The following is a 16,849-nucleotide window of genomic DNA, read 5'->3' as shown; positions in this document are numbered from 1 at the left end:
CCCGTAGGATGTAAATGGGTATTTAAGAAGAAGCTTCGAGCTGATGGTACTATTGAGAAGTACAAAGCTCGGCTTGTAGCCAAAGGCTATACCCAAAAGGAAGGCGAAGATTTCTTCGATACCTACTCACCCGTGGCGAGATTGACCACCATTCGTGTACTACTGTCATTGGCTGCCTCACACGGTCTTCTCGTTCATCAAATGGACGTTAAGACGGCTTTCCTAAATGGAGAGTTGGTCGAGGAAATTTACATGGAACAGCCTGATGGTTTCGTACTGCAAGGTCAAGAAAGTAAGGTGTGTAAGTTAAAGAAATCTTTGTATGGCCTTAAACAAGCACCCAAACAATGGCATGAGAAGTTTGAAAGAACTTTGACATCTGTGGGCTTTGTTGTTAATGAAGCTGACACATGTGTGTATTACCGCCATGGTGGGGGTGAAGGAGTGTTCCTATGCTTGTATGTGGATGACATACTAATTTTTGGGACAAGTCTCAAAGTGATTGAGGAGGTAAAAACCTTCTTATCTCAGTGTTTCGAGATGAAAGATCTTGGATAAGCTGATGTTATATTGAACATCAAATTATTGAGAGATGGGAATAATGGGATTACACTTGTGCAATCTCATTATGTTGAGAAGGTGTTGAGTAGATTTGGTTATGCTGATTGCAAATCTTCTCTCACACCTTATGATCCTAGTGTCTTGCTTCGAAAGAATGAAAAGGCAACTAGAGATCAATTGAGTTACTCTCAAATCATTGGTTCACTCATGTATTTAGCTTGCGCGACGAGGTCTGATATCTCGTTTGCTGTATGCAAACTTAGCCGGTTTGTGGCCAACCCGGGAGATGATCATTGGCATGCTCTTGAGAGAGTGATGCGCTATCTAAAGGGAACCATGAGTTATGGAATTCATTATACCGGGTATCAGAGAGGACTTGAAGCGTATAGTGATTCCAATTGGATTTCTGATGCTAAAATGAAGGCCACAAGTGGATATGTTTTCACTCTTGGTGGTGGCGCTGTTTCCTGGAAGTCTTGCAAGCAAACCATCTTAACGAGGTCAACTATGGAAGCAGAACTCACAGCATTAGATACAACTACTGTCGAAGAGGAATTGCTTCGTGAGCTCTTGATGGACTTGCCTATGGTTGAAAAACCAATACCGGCTATCCTCATGAACTGTGATAATCAAACTGTGATTGTCAAAGTGAAAAGTTCTAAGGATAATATGAAAAGTTCCAAACATATCAAGAGGAGATTGAAGTCTGTCAGAAAACTGAAGAACTCCGGAGTGATAGCATTGGATTATGTCCAAAGTGCTAAAAATCTGGTAGATCCTTTCACAAAAGGACTATCAAGAAACATGATAGACCTTGCATCGAGGGAGATGGGTTTGAGACCCACTTGAGTTGCCGAGGGGGTAACCCAACCTATGTAATCGGTAATTCCGTGAAGTAGGACCTGGGAAAACAAACCGAAGTAACTGAGTTGAGAGAAAATTTAATACTCCCACTCCGCTGCAGATGCAATTCTCTCATAGTTACTGTAAGGCAGGTTGACAATGTCTTAATGTGTTCTGAGTGGCTCTTGATGAGCGAAGACGCTGGCCTACAGGGCGATCTTTGAAGAACACACCTATATGAGCGACACTACTGGTCATAGTGTGGGAGATTTGGGTGAATCTCTAGTAAGCTCATGAAAGGCCGAGGAGTATGACTTATAAGCTCCACCCGAGGGGAAGGCTATGGTAGCCAAGTACCGTGCCAGCATTGAGCGAAACTTGCTGCACAAAGACTGACAATTCAATGCATAGTCCATTGTTTAGTTGTAGTCAAGCGTAGCACCTTGCCTAAGTGGAAGTTCAACTTAACAGTCTCCACCGAAGTGCAGGTATATCAAACAGTGAATGGAACTAATGTGTCATCTGATGTGCATATGAGATCTGGTGGGGGATTGTTGAATGTAGATGGGCTGCAACCCAGTAAGGCAGCCCATATAGTCTACAATTCCTGAAATCTCAAGGCCCATCACGTTGGCAGCTTGGGACAACCTTTGGGGACAAAGTTTAGTCCCACATTGCTAGTTGGGAGAGAGTTGGAGTGGTATATAAGGGCTGCTGTTCTAGTCATTCCAAGTGAGTGAGAATAGAAAGAGCCCTCGCGCACTCCTCCTCCTCCGCCCGCTCCGCCTCGCCTCGTCACGCACGCACGCACGTCGCGTTTCGTGACTCGAGTTCGAGTTCGAGACACACTCAAGGAAGCCTAAATTTTTGCTTGGTGCACCAACTGTGTTGGGTACGTGTCGACCTGCATGTGCATGTTCGCCGCGTGTCCCTGGCTTCCTACGCGTGTCAACGCGGTCGGGTTGGGTCCGCTTCCCAGGCTATACAAGGAGACAGATCAGATCTAGAGAAATACACAGCTCTCAGAACTCTCTAGTCCATCTCTCTCGCGAAGTTCCTTTTGCTGCGCTACTCTCTAGTCTTCCCCATCCCGGCGTCTGCGTGCACGGCCGTCCGGGAGAGCAGGCCTCCGAAACTCCGTCCATTGAGATCCTGCACCGGGAGACGGGCGATAAGGTTTTTGGGGAGCGTCTCGGCGCGACTGCTCGCTACTGTTCGTCTTCTTCTTCGACGATCCGACTGCTTCATCGACAGATCCGACTACACCATGGGCGACATCAACAATACCCATGGTGGTGGTGGTGCTGCTGCTGGCGCGACCTTCCCGGTCGCGATGTATGTGCTTTTCTTCTCCTACCTTGCACTGCTACTTGTTCCATGTTCAGATCTGATGCATGTGCTTAGTCTGATGTGTGTGATTAAGTATGCTTGTGCATCTGTAATGTTGCTTTCGGTAATTAAACTCACACGGAAATTGCCTAATAATCTAACAGAGAATACTTTGGCACTAGATACATGCAACACAACACAATGTGATTTCAGCATTGCGAGTTTGTAACCAAACGTCTGAACCATACAACCCAAACCATGCTGGCAGTCACCCCATCCCATGGCCGCCACACGCCTTGTCGATGTCCATGGTGGCATCTAGCTCCAGCCGGGTGGCACAGATCCGTTTCAGCCTCAGCATGTGAACGTGGTCGCTCCAACTCGACCGTTGGTGTTCAGGATAAGCCGAGAACGCGCCACCCACCACGTACGTCCCTTCTTATTCGGCTTCATCTCAACTTCTCCCTCGCACTCCAACACTATCCTCTCCTCCAGCTATCTTGCTATCCACCTCCCAAAGCTAGCTCACAGCTCAGCCGCAATGGCCACCGTGCTGAGCAGCCTCCGGGCGCCCTTCTCCCTCTGCCCCACCGCCCCCTCGGCGCCTGCCGCCACCCGCGTCGCGCTGCCGCTGTCGTCGACGGCTGCCAGGGGCATGAGGCTCCGGGCGCAGGCCACGTACAAGGTGAAGCTTATCACGCCGGAGGGGGAGGTCGACCTTGAGGTCCCCGACGACGTCTACATCCTCGACCACGCCGAGGAGGAAGGCATCGACCTGCCCTACTCCTGCCGCGCCGGCTCCTGCTCCTCCTGCGCCGGCAAGGTCGTCTCCGGCACGGTGGACCAGTCCGACCAGAGCTTCCTCGACGACGACCAGTTGGAGGAGGGGTGGGTGCTCACCTGTGCCGCGTACCCGCAGTCCGACCTCGTCATCGAGACCCACAAGGAGGAGGAGCTCACCGCCTGAATCAACTGGTTTATCCATTTCGATCCATTTCCGGCGCCTGCGCGTGCATGCATGAACTAGTATGTGTCAGGAATTCAGAGTGTTGAGGAGTAATTAGTACGTAATTGTTTTAGTGCTTGTTGTGGACTTGTGGTCGGTTTTGATTGCATAATTTTGGGTATTTGTTCGTGTTCTCAAGTAATAAAAGGAGATGAGGTTGTACTCTATTATCCATGTATGAAACGGACGCGTGATTTACTTGCATTTTAGATATATGCTTTGTTTTGATTACCAGATGACTTCTTAAATTGAAAATGTCTGCATTTGACATGGTTACCACAACATAGCTCACCTTTACCGTGTGAAAAAAAAATCAAAGTCTAAAGAAATTAGTTTTTTTATATAATTGATTGAAGCCATATCCTAGTAGTGAAGAGGGGCTTAAGCTTTACCAATTACCACCCACCCGAGTTCCATAGTTCGTGCTTGCAATTTCGATGATGTTGCACCATTTTTTAATGGAATGTCACGGGCCTCCTCCCTTGGGTGGACCGCGGCCGTAGACGAGCGCCACTATCATCCTCATCGGCCGCACATGGAGCCCCGCTGCCTACCCAACGCTCGACTGCTAGTCGTGGCATGACCGGCAATAGCAGCGAGCACGTACACGAGTTCGGCCGACATGTCGTGTGTTCCCACTTCTCACGCGTCCATTGTCCGTGTGGTGCTCCACAATCACCAGTAGAATGTGAATTGTAGGAGGAGCTCTTGAGCGTAGGAGGATCGAGAGGGAGAGAAGTGGATCACGTAAAGTGCACGTGGGAGTGGGATCAGCGGGGATGTTCACACGAGCGGGGAAGGGCACATGATCAAAAATTAGTTTTTCCGTGTGGAAGATGAGACGGTGTTGATGTGTTAAGTTCTTGATGGAAACCATGCACTACAACACGTTAGGCGGGCCCTAACGGTTTTAAATGCCGAGGCATGCGCCTAATCGCCGCGCTCGCACCGACCCGTCGAAAAAACAACCAGGGATAACTGTGTCGGGATAGTTCATATCCAATGCTTTTTTCCCTGCGGGACATACCGATTCGCCCGCGCCTTCTCGTACACAACACCAATATTGAAAAGTCTCGATACATTAATAGTCGACGGATGATTTAGTCTTGTGCATAGATAATATGTGGCGTGTTATTTTTTCCCTGTTTCGTGCATTGGTGATAGAAAAAATAATCACATTTAGTGCTAACAAATCAATTTCTCCGTTCCATACTTTTCGTGTCATTTCTTTAGGATATAAAATTCCGTTACATTTCAATCAATGCAGGATCTATCAACTACGAATCTCTGAAAAAAGAAAGAATTGCTTCAAAAATTAAAAAGAAATAGCAGCAAACCTAAATCTAAAATTAGAGGTACACTTCATAATGAAGTGTACCCGTAAATTAAGAAAATCTCCTAGTTGTAGATGGAGTTCTTGAGTGTCTCTCTATTCTTGACGGTTGTGTCATTGGGTCGGTTGTGCAAGATCTACGTGAGGCCAACACCGCGTTAGATTTGTTATTCATCCACCCCGCGACTTAAGCTAGCGACCTTGTCACTAATTTGCCCTTCATCCACCATGCAACCTGATAAAGAAACAAAAAATAATATTTAATGACAAAATGGCCTCAATCGTCACAGAATGTAGATAATCCATGACAGTTTCTCTGTTGTCACGGATTATGTTAATTCACGATGGACTTTTTTATTAACATATCGTCATGCAATATCTTTTTGGCATCTCAAATGTAAACGTTGACGAATTACTGTCATGCATCTAAATTGTCATGGGGGGTGGGGGGTGGGGTTGTCAGGAAAATAACAATTGATGCCGCGGTAATCTCATACGGAACTTAGTACCGAGCAAGAAAAATATTTGTAAAAATTGTGGCATACTGTTTCAAACCCGGAATAACACAGCACATATGGACTCTATCGTTGCACTAGTGTTTAATTTCTGATAGTAGTTACTTTTTTGGCTTGCTTTTGTACCATAATTTTAGGCACTCACTTAGAAGAAACTAAATATATTTTTTTGAACTGGAAACTAATGTGGTCGACATGTCGTGATTATGTCTAATAGATCCAGAAATAACTCCTTTCGCATGTGTGTCGGTAACGTCGCGCCGCAAGGACCCTTGTTAAGCTATCACGGTGATACATGTAAAAAAGCACACATACATTTTTAGTTTCTTGTCACATATTCCAACATATTTACATCTTATAAGATGCTATATTCCTGTTTTGCATTGATTTACGTGGATTTTCCATTGACCCCCTTTCATTGGTTTATAACTCCGGAGGAAACTCATGTTTTGTATATTTTTAAGTTTTAGGGACCTTAGGGAATTCAAACAGAGCGAGCTAGGATTTTTCTGGAGTCAATATTTTTCCGGAGACACAACATGAGCAGAAGAAGTACTAGAGGGGGCCCAAGAGACCCAAACAAGCACAGGTGGTGCGCCCCCACCCTAGACCACGCCACCATGTCTCGTTCCCTCCTTGAGAATCCGCAACCATCAGTTTTGATCTCAAATTGACGACCTAGACCTAAAAACCACTATATATAGAACCTCACGGCGGAATGGAAACAAGAAAACCACGAAACTGAGGCTGAACCTGCGAAGATTGGAGGGTGAAAGGTTGTCGGAGCCATCCCCAGTTGCATCTCCACCCTCTCCAACATAATCAATACCACCATCGCGACGAAGAGCAAGTAGTCCACCTATGGACTATGGATTTTTGGCAGTTGATCTCTCTCTCTCTCTTGTGCTATGATCTTTTGTTTTATTGGATAATCTATGAGATCTGAATCTTTATTGTGTTCTATATGTATTAATAAATGCATATTGTTACCCCGTTCTTTATTACTTGTTGTGATCAAACTTACATGCAAGAGCATGTGTGGGGGATGGTGTTTATTTGATGGAGTAACATGGTGGTAGTAATGAGTTGTGACATCAAGCCTCATATCTACTATATGGTCATTACCGGTTCTTTTGTTACCTCACTAGGGATAAAGTGAATGCATGTGCTATATAGTTCTTAGTGAAATCTGAGAAGTCTTGTTCAATATATAGATCATATGCTTGATCTATTGTGATATGTTTAATTCAAGGTAGCATATTTGTTGTTCAAACATCATGTCAAAGTATCTAAAGCTATGCGTTGTTAATTCTTAAATCTGGATTGCTTGAAGTGTATCCCTTTCTAGTGAAGTATAAGTAAGATGTGTAGTATCATGTTTATGTACGGACATGATGCACATATGAATGCTAATCAAGACACACAATAAAATCTTATCAATATTATTTATCTATCGTGTTCTTAATGCCACCGCACCTTTATGAGATAATAGCAAAGCGAACCCATGAACCCCGATCAACTTTTTATCATATGAAACAACTTTTACTTTCTTTTACTTTGCTTTACATTTTTTGAATTACTTAGTTTTGAAAATACAAAAATATCTTTACTTATAGCAACTACAACCAAAAACCCAAAGAGATCTTTATTTACTTATTTCACTTTACTTTCTAGTTTTAATTTTCTTTCTAGTATTTTAATTATTGTTATTTTACTTTACTAATACCAAAACCTTGTGCTTGGCAACCAAACCGTGGAGTAGGGGCAAAACACAAAGACTTTGCTTTGCAGGTTGGTAGATGAGATTGGAAGTGTAGGGATTCGTAGCATAGAAAATAAAAAATTCCTACCGCAAGAACGAATAACAAGCTAAGATCTAATCTAGTAGAAGGTAGCAACAAGGTGAAGATCAACATACCCTCGATAATCGCTAAGCATTAACGAGATAAATCTCGTGGTGGATGTGGTCGATCACTTGCCGCTTTCAAAAGCGCGTAGAAGATCTTGACGGTGCCACAATCGGGCAGCACCTCCGCACTTGGTCACACGTACGGTGTTGATGACGACGTCCTTCTCCCCGTTCCAGCGGGCAGCAAATGTAGTACATCCTCCACGGGATCCCGCCAGCATGACGGCATGGTGACGGTGGTGGTGGAGATCTTCAGCATGGGCTTCGCCGTAAGCACCGCAGGAGAAGATGGAGGAGGGGAGAGGCTAGGGTTTGGGAGAGGGGGTACTTGGGCGCCGGCCTTGGGTGCCCTTTGGTGGTGCAGCTCAAGAGGTGGCCGCCCCCTCCCTCTCCCCTTCATTATATAGGTGGAACCCCCTAGGGTTTGCCCAAAATCCGAATAAGAGTCCAACTCAAAACCTTCCATATGGGTGAAACCTAGGGGAAGTGGGATTGCTCCCTTTCCTTCCCCATGGACGGCCATGGTGGTGGAGTCCACCATGGACTCCACCTTCCCCTTTGGTCGGCCGGCTAGGGTTGGTAGAGTCCATCCGGGACTCCATCTTCCATGGTGATTTCTTCCGAAAGGTTCTAGAACATTCTACCGCCTTCCATAAATGCATCGGATCATTTCCAAACTTGGAAAATGACTTCCTATATATGAATCTTATTCTCCGACCATTCCAGAACTCCTCGTGATGTCCTGGATCCCATCCGAGACTCCGAACAACATTCGAACTCCATTCCATATTCCATATCTACTTAAAACGACATCAAACCTTAAGTGTGTCACCCTATGGTTCGAGAACTATGCGGACATGATCGAGACTCCTCTCCGATCAATAACTAATAGCGGGACCTGGAGATCCATAATAGTTCCCACATATTCAATGATGACTTTGTGATCGAAAGAACCATTCACATAAAATAACAATTCCCTTTGTCTCGCGATATTTTACTTATCCGAAGTTTGATCGTCAGTATCTTCATACCTAGTTCAACCTTGTTACCGATAAGTACTCTTTACTCGTACCGGGATATGATATCCCTTATGAACCAGTCACATGCTTCCAAAGCTAATTGGATGCCATTCCACCGAGAGGGTCCACAGTATATCTATCCGTCATCAGGATGGACAAATCCCACTATTGATACAAGTGCCTCAACCCTATACTTTCTGAACACTTGATGCCTTCCTTTATAACAACCCATTTACGCAGTAGTGTTTGGTGTCATCAAAGCATCCATCCGGTGTAGGTGATTAACATGATTTCATGGTCGAAGGATTAAGTTACTATGCATATTAAAGCTTGAAGCACAAAGAACTAAATGACTTGATCATATGCTACGCTTACTATGGGTGTATGTCCATCACATCATTCACGTAATGATATGATCTTGTTATTAATAACATCCAATGTTCATGATCAGGAAACCATGATCATCTATTAATCAACAAGCTAGTTTAACAAGAGGCTTACTAGGGACTTCTCTATGTTTACAAAACACACAAGTATTAATGTTTCCGGTTAATACAATTATAGCATGGGATGTAAACATTTATCATGAACACTAAGATATAACAATAAACACTTTTATTATTGCGCCTTCGGCATATCTCCAACAGTCTCCCACTTGTAGTAGAGTCAATAATCTAGTTTACATTTGTAAAGATCTAACACCTTGGCCTTCTGGTGTTTATCATATTTGCTTGTGGGAGAGGTTTCAGTCAACGAATCTGACATTCTCAGAAATGTATGTATTTTGCAGTTCATTTGCGTCTCTACATATTACTAAGTTTTTCAAAATGAGTCGGCATCAATCATATATGTTTGGTCTTCTGGTGGAACCTTAATCCCGCGGTCTGAAATATGTTGCCAATATTTTCACATACAATATAGTTTCATAGTTATAACACTACCGGAACTACACCAAGTTCTCAAAGAACTTCTCGACTCAAACATCCTCGGTCATTATCAAAATAATGCGATACTCTGCCTTAGTTTGTAGAATCCGTCACAATATTTAGAACTCATCTAAATCTAGAATAGACTCTTTCTAGCCCATTGTGCTACCGTTTAATGAACACATTAGCTTATTTGAGATTGAAATACATTTTTATTTGTGACCAAACTAATATCAGTGTAACACCTTACAGCTATTTGTTTCTCATTACACCATATAAAACTACATATTTATATCCTCGGCTCTGATAAAGCACTCATGGATATTCTTACTGTTGTCCAATGATCATCTTATGAATCATTCTGATATATGCTCGTAACACCTTAGAGCATAGGACATCTGATTGTGTAAATATTATTCGTGATCTAAAATCACTCATGTGTTTTTACTCATTGAGTGTCAAATACACTCAAGTCTTGTTTAAACCTCTAGATGGAAAATAATACCTTCTTAATGTTTTCATATTGAACTATTTCAATATTCATTCTATGTACTTTGACTTAAATTTATTATGCGTTTCAATCTATCTTCATAGATCTTGACGCTAAATATGTTTTTAGTGCATATCCTTTCATTGAAGTTAATTTTTAATGAAACCTTCTAATCACATCAAGTACATGATTACATTATTTATAATCAATGATATGTCATCTATATAAAGTATTATAAATATGTCTCAGCGCCCCCACTTAATTTGTTGCAAATGCAAGCATCTTCATCGTTTCTGATGAAATAAAAAACTCTTAGATTATTTCATCCGGTGAAGATTTCAACTCCGTGATACTCACTTCATCCAGTGAAGTTTGTATACCTTTCTAGTATTCTACGGACTAGCAAAACTTTCAGCTGTATCTTGTATACATATTTAATACACACTTCTGTTAAGGAATGTATTTTGCCATCCTACTAACATATCTCATAAAAATATGTAGCAATTACTAGAATAATTCGCATAGACTATAAGTGTAGGATAACGTTGCATAAAAAACAAAAAATTTCCTACCGCGAACACGCAATCCAAGCCAAGATGCAATCTAGAAGACGGTAGCAACGAGGGGGTATCGAGTCTTACCCTTGAAGAGATTCCAAAGCCTACAAGATGAGGCTCTTGTTGCTGCGGTAGACGATCACTTGCCGCTTGCAAAAGCGCGTAGAAGATCTTGATCACGATCGCTTCCGGCGCCACGAACGGGCAGCACCTCCGTACTCGGTCACACGTTCGGTTGTTGATGAAGACGACGTCCACCTCCCCGTTCCAGCGGGCAGCGGAAGTAGTAGCTCCTCTTGAATCCGACAGCACGACGGCGTGGTGTCGGTGGTGGTGGAGAAGTCCGGCGGAGCTTCGCTAAGCGTGCGGGAACTATAGAGGAGAGAGGGGCGGCTAGGGTTTGGGAGGGGGGCGCCGGCCATCTAGTGGTGCGGCCACCTTGTGGTGCTTGGGGTGGCCGGCCCCCTCCCCTTGGCCCCTCATTATATAGGTGGAACCCCAAGAGGTGGTGTCCAAGTCTTCGAATAAGACCCGAACCAAAAACCTTCCATAGGAGGGGGGAAACCTAGCCAAGCTAGGACTCCCACCAAGGTGGGAGTTCCACCTCCCATGTGGGGGTGGCCGGCCCCTAAGGGGAGTCCACTTGGGACTCCTCCCCCACTAGGGTTGGCCGGCCATGGAGGTGGAGTCCCATGTGGACTCCACCTTCCTTGGTGGTTTCTTCCGGACTTTTCTAGAACCTTCTAGAACCTTCCATAGAACCTTCCGCGACATTTTTATTCACATAAAATGACATCCTATATATGAATCTTATTCTCCGGACCATTCCGGAACTCCTCGTGATGTCCGGGATCTCATCCGGGACTCCGAACAAATATTCGAACTCCATTCCATATTCAAATACTACCATTTCAACATCCAACTTTAAGTGTGTCACCCTACGGTTCGTGAACTATGCGGACATGGTTGAGTACTCACTCCGACCAATAACCAATAGCGGGATCCGGAGATCCATAATGGCTCCCACATATTCAACGATGACTTTAGTGATCGAATGAACCATTCACATACAATACCAATTCCCTTTGTCTCGCGATATTTTACTTGTCCGAGGTTTGATCTTCGGTATCACTCTATACCTTGTTCAACCTCGTCTCCCGACAAGTACTCTTTACTCGTACCGTGGTATGTGGTCTCTTATGAACTTATTCATATGCTTGCAAGACATTAGACGACATTCCACCGAGAGGGCCCGGAGTATATCTATCCGTCATCGGGATGGACAAATCCCACTTTTGATCCATATGCCTCAACTCATACTTTCCGGATACTTAATCCCACCTTTATAGCCACCCATTTACGCAAGTGGTGTTTGGTGTAATCAAAGTACCTTTCCGGTATAAGTGATTTACATGATCTCATGGTCATAAGGACTAGGTAACTATGTATCGAAAGCTTATAGCAAATAACTTAATGACGAGATCTTATGCTACGCTTAATTGGGTGTGTCCATTACATCATTCATATAATGATATAACCTTGTTATTAATAACATCCAATGTTCATGATTATGAAACTAATCATCCATTAATCAACAAGCTAGTTTAAGAGGCATACTAGGGACTTCTTGTTTGTCTACATATCACACATGTACTAATGTTTCGGTTAATACAATTATAGCATGATATATAAACATTTATCATAAACATAAAGATATAAATAATAACCACTTTATTATTGCCTCTAGGGCATATCTCCTTCAGCCTCCCACTTGCACTAGAGTCAATAATCTAGTTTACATTTGTAAAGATATAACACCTTGGCCTTATGGTGCTTTATCATGTATTGCTCACGGGAGAGGTTTTTAGTCAACGGATCTGACACGCTCAGAAACGTATGTATTTTGTAATTCATTTGCGTCTCAACGCATCACTCATTTCCAAATGAGTCGGCATTAAATATGTTTGATCTTCTGGTGGAACCTTAATTCCGCTGTCTGAAATATGTCACTAATATTGTCACACACAATATAGCTTCAAAGTTCCGACTGCGTCGAACTACACCAAGTTCTCAAAGAACCTCTTGACTTAACATCCTTTGTCATTGTCAAAATAATGACATACTCTCGCCTTCTTTTGTAGAATCCGTCACAATATTTAGAACTCTTCTAAATCTAGCATAGACTACTTCTAGCTCATTGTGCTACCTTTTAAACAACACTTAGTCTAATTTGAGATTGAAATTATATTTTATATGTGACAAAACCAATATCGGTGTAACACCTTACGCGATTTGTTTGTCATTTCTTCATACAAAAATATATATATATATATATCCTTAGTTCTTCTAAAGTACTCAAGGATATTCTTATCGTCGTCCAATGATCATCATATGAATCATTCTGGTATATGCTCATAACACTTTATAGCACATGATATCTCGATTGTGTACATATTATTCGTGATTTATAATCACTCATGTGTTTTTACTCATTGAGTGTCAGATACACTTAAGTCTTGTTAAACCTTCACATGACAAGAACATTTTCTTAATATTTCTATATTGAACTACTTCAATATCCATCATATGTACTTTGACTTAAACTTATTTATGTGTTTCAATCTATCTTCATAGATCTTGACACTAAATTTGTTTCAGTCCATATCCTTTCATTGAAGTTAATTCTCAATAAAACCTTTTTAATCAAGTATATAATTACATCATTTATAACCAACTATATGTCACCTACATAAAGTATTATAAATGTGTCTTAGCGCTCCCACTTAATTTCTTGCAAATGCAAGCCTCTTCATCGTCTCTGATGAAATCAAAAACTCTTTGACTATTTCATCTGGTGAAGATTCCAACTCCGCAATACTTACTTCATCCAATTGAAGTTCGTATACCTATCTAGTATTTCACGGACCAACAAAACTCTTGGTTGTATCTTGTATACACCTTTAATACATATTTCTGATAAGTAATGTATTTTGCCATCCTACTAGCATATCTCATAAAAGAAATATGTAGTGATTACTAGAATAATCCACATAGACTATAAGCATTGCTACGGAAGATCTAATCTTATCGTATTCAACTCTTTGAACTTTGTCGTAAACAATTTTTCGATAAGTCAAGCTTTCTTCAAGGATATTTCATCCAAGTCTATCAATTTCATAGATCCATTTACTTTCATAAAGTATTCATCTATCTTGGATTTCATGGCGCATGGCCATTTTAATGGAGTCAGAGCCCATCATAACTTCTTTGTTTTGTAGTTGGTTTATCATTGATCAAAATCAATCCTTTGTCCACAAATCATTTATTTGATCACAAAGTAAACCATACCTACAAGGTTCAATATGTACTTCGATCTCCATGGCTAAAACACTTTGTAGTCATGAGAGCCATGATCGTCGTGGCCGCTTCCGAAACCAATTCCGATGCTGCGCTACTCCGATCATTATGCTCAGTGTTCATAAACCTTATCAAATTATATTGTCCTCCCACTCAAATACTTCACTCGAAACAATTTCTCGGAAATAAGAAACATTGACAAACACTTTTGTCTTTGTCTCGTGGGAAGAATTCCCAATTAAATCTCTCGGGATAACCAACAAAGACATTCATCCGATTTTGGTTGACTATTAGGGTTTATACCCATGCCATAACTTGTATGGTGTCATTTCAACGGATCATGATGATGCTCTATTCAGTGTAAAAGCGGTAGTCACTAAAGCATAATCCACAAAAATATAATGGCATCAATATTTTTTCTCATCATTGATCCAACAAAGTTTGGATATATCTCTTGGATACTTCATCATCACTATGATACTCCAAAAAACGTAAGTTGTAGAACAATTTCATAACTCTCTCAGATGTTCGCTAAAACTTGTAATTCAAATATTTCCACCATGATCCAATCATAGATATTTGATTTCTATTACGATGATTTCCACTTCATGCTGAAATTTATTTGAATCCTATTCAAATGTTTCAAACTTTTCCTTATTGAATATATCCACATATATACTCAATTCATTGTTTGAAAGTTTTCATGAAGTAGAAGAATCTTCCGCACACAACTATGCCCGAGTGAACCACATATATCATTATGTATATTTTCACTAAGTTAGTTGCCCGTTCAACTCTTCGGCCTATGAACGGTATTTCAGTCATTACTTTTTAGAAAAGATTTTGCAAGTGCCAAACGATTCAACAAATCGAATGACTCCAAAATCCATTTGCATGGAGTTCCTTCATGCGATCCTTTCTAACATGACCTAAATTGCGGTTCCACAAATAAGTGGAATTCAAATCATTTGCCTTATGGCATTTTTAGCGTCGTTGTTATGTATGTGTGTTTCACCATTAAGATTTATAATAACTTATCCATCATACATGGAGTAATGTCATAATTTGAACAACTCATTGTTTTCATTTGACCAGAGCAAAATAACAATTATTAAGTTCTTTATTATAAATTCTAAGGGGTAGATAGAATACCAACGACGAACATAATAACACTTTATTTTGTTCCAGACGTGCATTCCTATCATATTCCTTGTCAGTCACTTAGGCCATTGTATTCTTGTATTGGCGTTGTTTTGTATGACACTTCATACCAACCAATATGGTATTAATACCCAAGAATTTCATTGTGTGACTTAACTAGGAATACAACCATAACATGTATATCATTTATATACACCTGAGCTAGACTTTCTAGTCTTTTCTTTTCTTTTGCCAAAATATCTTTTGCAGTTTCTCTTTTAGCTTTCCTCATTATTCGAAAAACATTTCAACATCAATAACTTCTAGGTTTGTTGGTCAAATACCAATAACCTTGAGGTTCTTACTTTGAAGTTGATCATCATATGACAAGTGTTTCAGATTTCACTATTAGTAAATTTGTAATACGATGAACAATTTCACTCATAATTTTATCCATCAATTCATGATAACTTTCCGAGACCATGTCCGTACATGCTAGGCTCATAAAGTTTAAACCTTAGTATTCGCATATGCAAACCGGCTTGTACCCGTTGGAAGCACACGTAGAATCTATAACACCCGATCATCACGTGATGCTTCGAAACGACGAGTCTTAGCAACGGTGCATACTAAGGACAATCACTTCATGGATATGCGAATATTGTTAGTGCCCCAATAGTTGGAGGATTGGGACGCCTTGCGTCTTCAACCTTCGTACATTCCCATAAAACTTATGAGTTTATGTAGTCTCACCAAATTTATATTCTATCATCTTGCAATAAGGTCTTAGATATCACATATATCTCGTGCCTTGATTATTTCTGAAAACTAAATTTTCAGCTCCTTACTTTTCAAACAGATTTGAACTTCAAGTTTCACGGAGACAAGATAACTTTAGATACTAATTGAAACCATAGCTCTTCGAATCAACAAAGTGAGTTTCACTAAATGTTTGCAATAGGACTTAATCATTTCTTGATTCATTAACAATACGGTACTAATCCGTAAAGTTTCTAGTCAGATTTTAACAGTATTTCTATCTCAATTATAAGACTAGCGCATAGTAGTAAACGGATGCCAATACTACAAAATTAATACAAAATACTACTCGTGACTATGTTTATGATAATTAGTTCATGTTTTAATCTAATTACTAATGAACTCCCACTTAATACAACATCCCTCATAGTTGTAAAGTGGTACACGATCCAAATCCACTACACCAAAACCGATCATCACGTGAGATGATGTAGCTTCAATGGTGAACATCAACATGTTGATCATATCATCCATATGACTCGTGTTCAACCTTTCGGTTTCCGTTGTCCCGAGGCCATGTCTGTACATGCTAGGCTCGTCAAGCAAACCCAAGTATTCCGCGTGTGCAACATTGCTTACACCCGTTGTATGTCGAGTTTATCACACCCGATCATCACGAGATGCTTCAAAACGTCGAACAATGCAACGGTGCATACGAGGGAAGAACACTTTATTATCTTGATATTAATGTGAGGGATCATCTTATAATGCTACCGTCGCGATCTAAGCAAAATAAGATGCATAAAAGGATTAACATCACATGCAGTTCATATGTGATATGATATGGCCCTTTTGTCTTTGCGCCTTCGATCTTCATCTCTAAAGCACGGACATGATCTCCATCATCAACGGGCATGATCTCCATCATCGTCGGCATAGCGTCAAGGTTCATTGCGCCGTCTTCATGATTGTCCTCCATGTAGCAACTATTACAACTACTTTGAAATACCTCTCAACATGAAATTTAAAGACAACCATAAGGCTCCTGCCGGTTGCCACAATACAATAATGATCATCTCATACATATTCATCATCACATTATGGC

At 41.2% G+C, this 16,849-nt stretch overlaps 1 protein-coding gene across 1 annotated transcript; it reads left to right on the top strand.

Annotated features, from left to right (window-relative positions):
• The first annotated feature begins 3,159 nt into the window (after positions 1–3,159).
• LOC124683540 (ferredoxin-like) lies at positions 3,160–3,869 on the top strand. The gene has a single exon (XM_047218041.1). The coding sequence runs from the start codon at positions 3,275–3,277 to the stop codon at positions 3,698–3,700; it is 426 nt and encodes a 141-aa protein (XP_047073997.1). The 5' UTR covers positions 3,160–3,274; the 3' UTR covers positions 3,701–3,869.
• The last annotated feature ends 12,980 nt before the right edge of the window (positions 3,870–16,849 follow it).

This window comes from Lolium rigidum, chromosome 1 (assembly GCF_022539505.1).
Source record: "Lolium rigidum isolate FL_2022 chromosome 1, APGP_CSIRO_Lrig_0.1, whole genome shotgun sequence".
Lineage (NCBI taxonomy): Eukaryota > Viridiplantae > Streptophyta > Magnoliopsida > Poales > Poaceae > Lolium > Lolium rigidum.
Note: the sequence above shows the minus strand (reverse complement) of the source record. Positions and strands in the feature narration are given on the sequence as shown.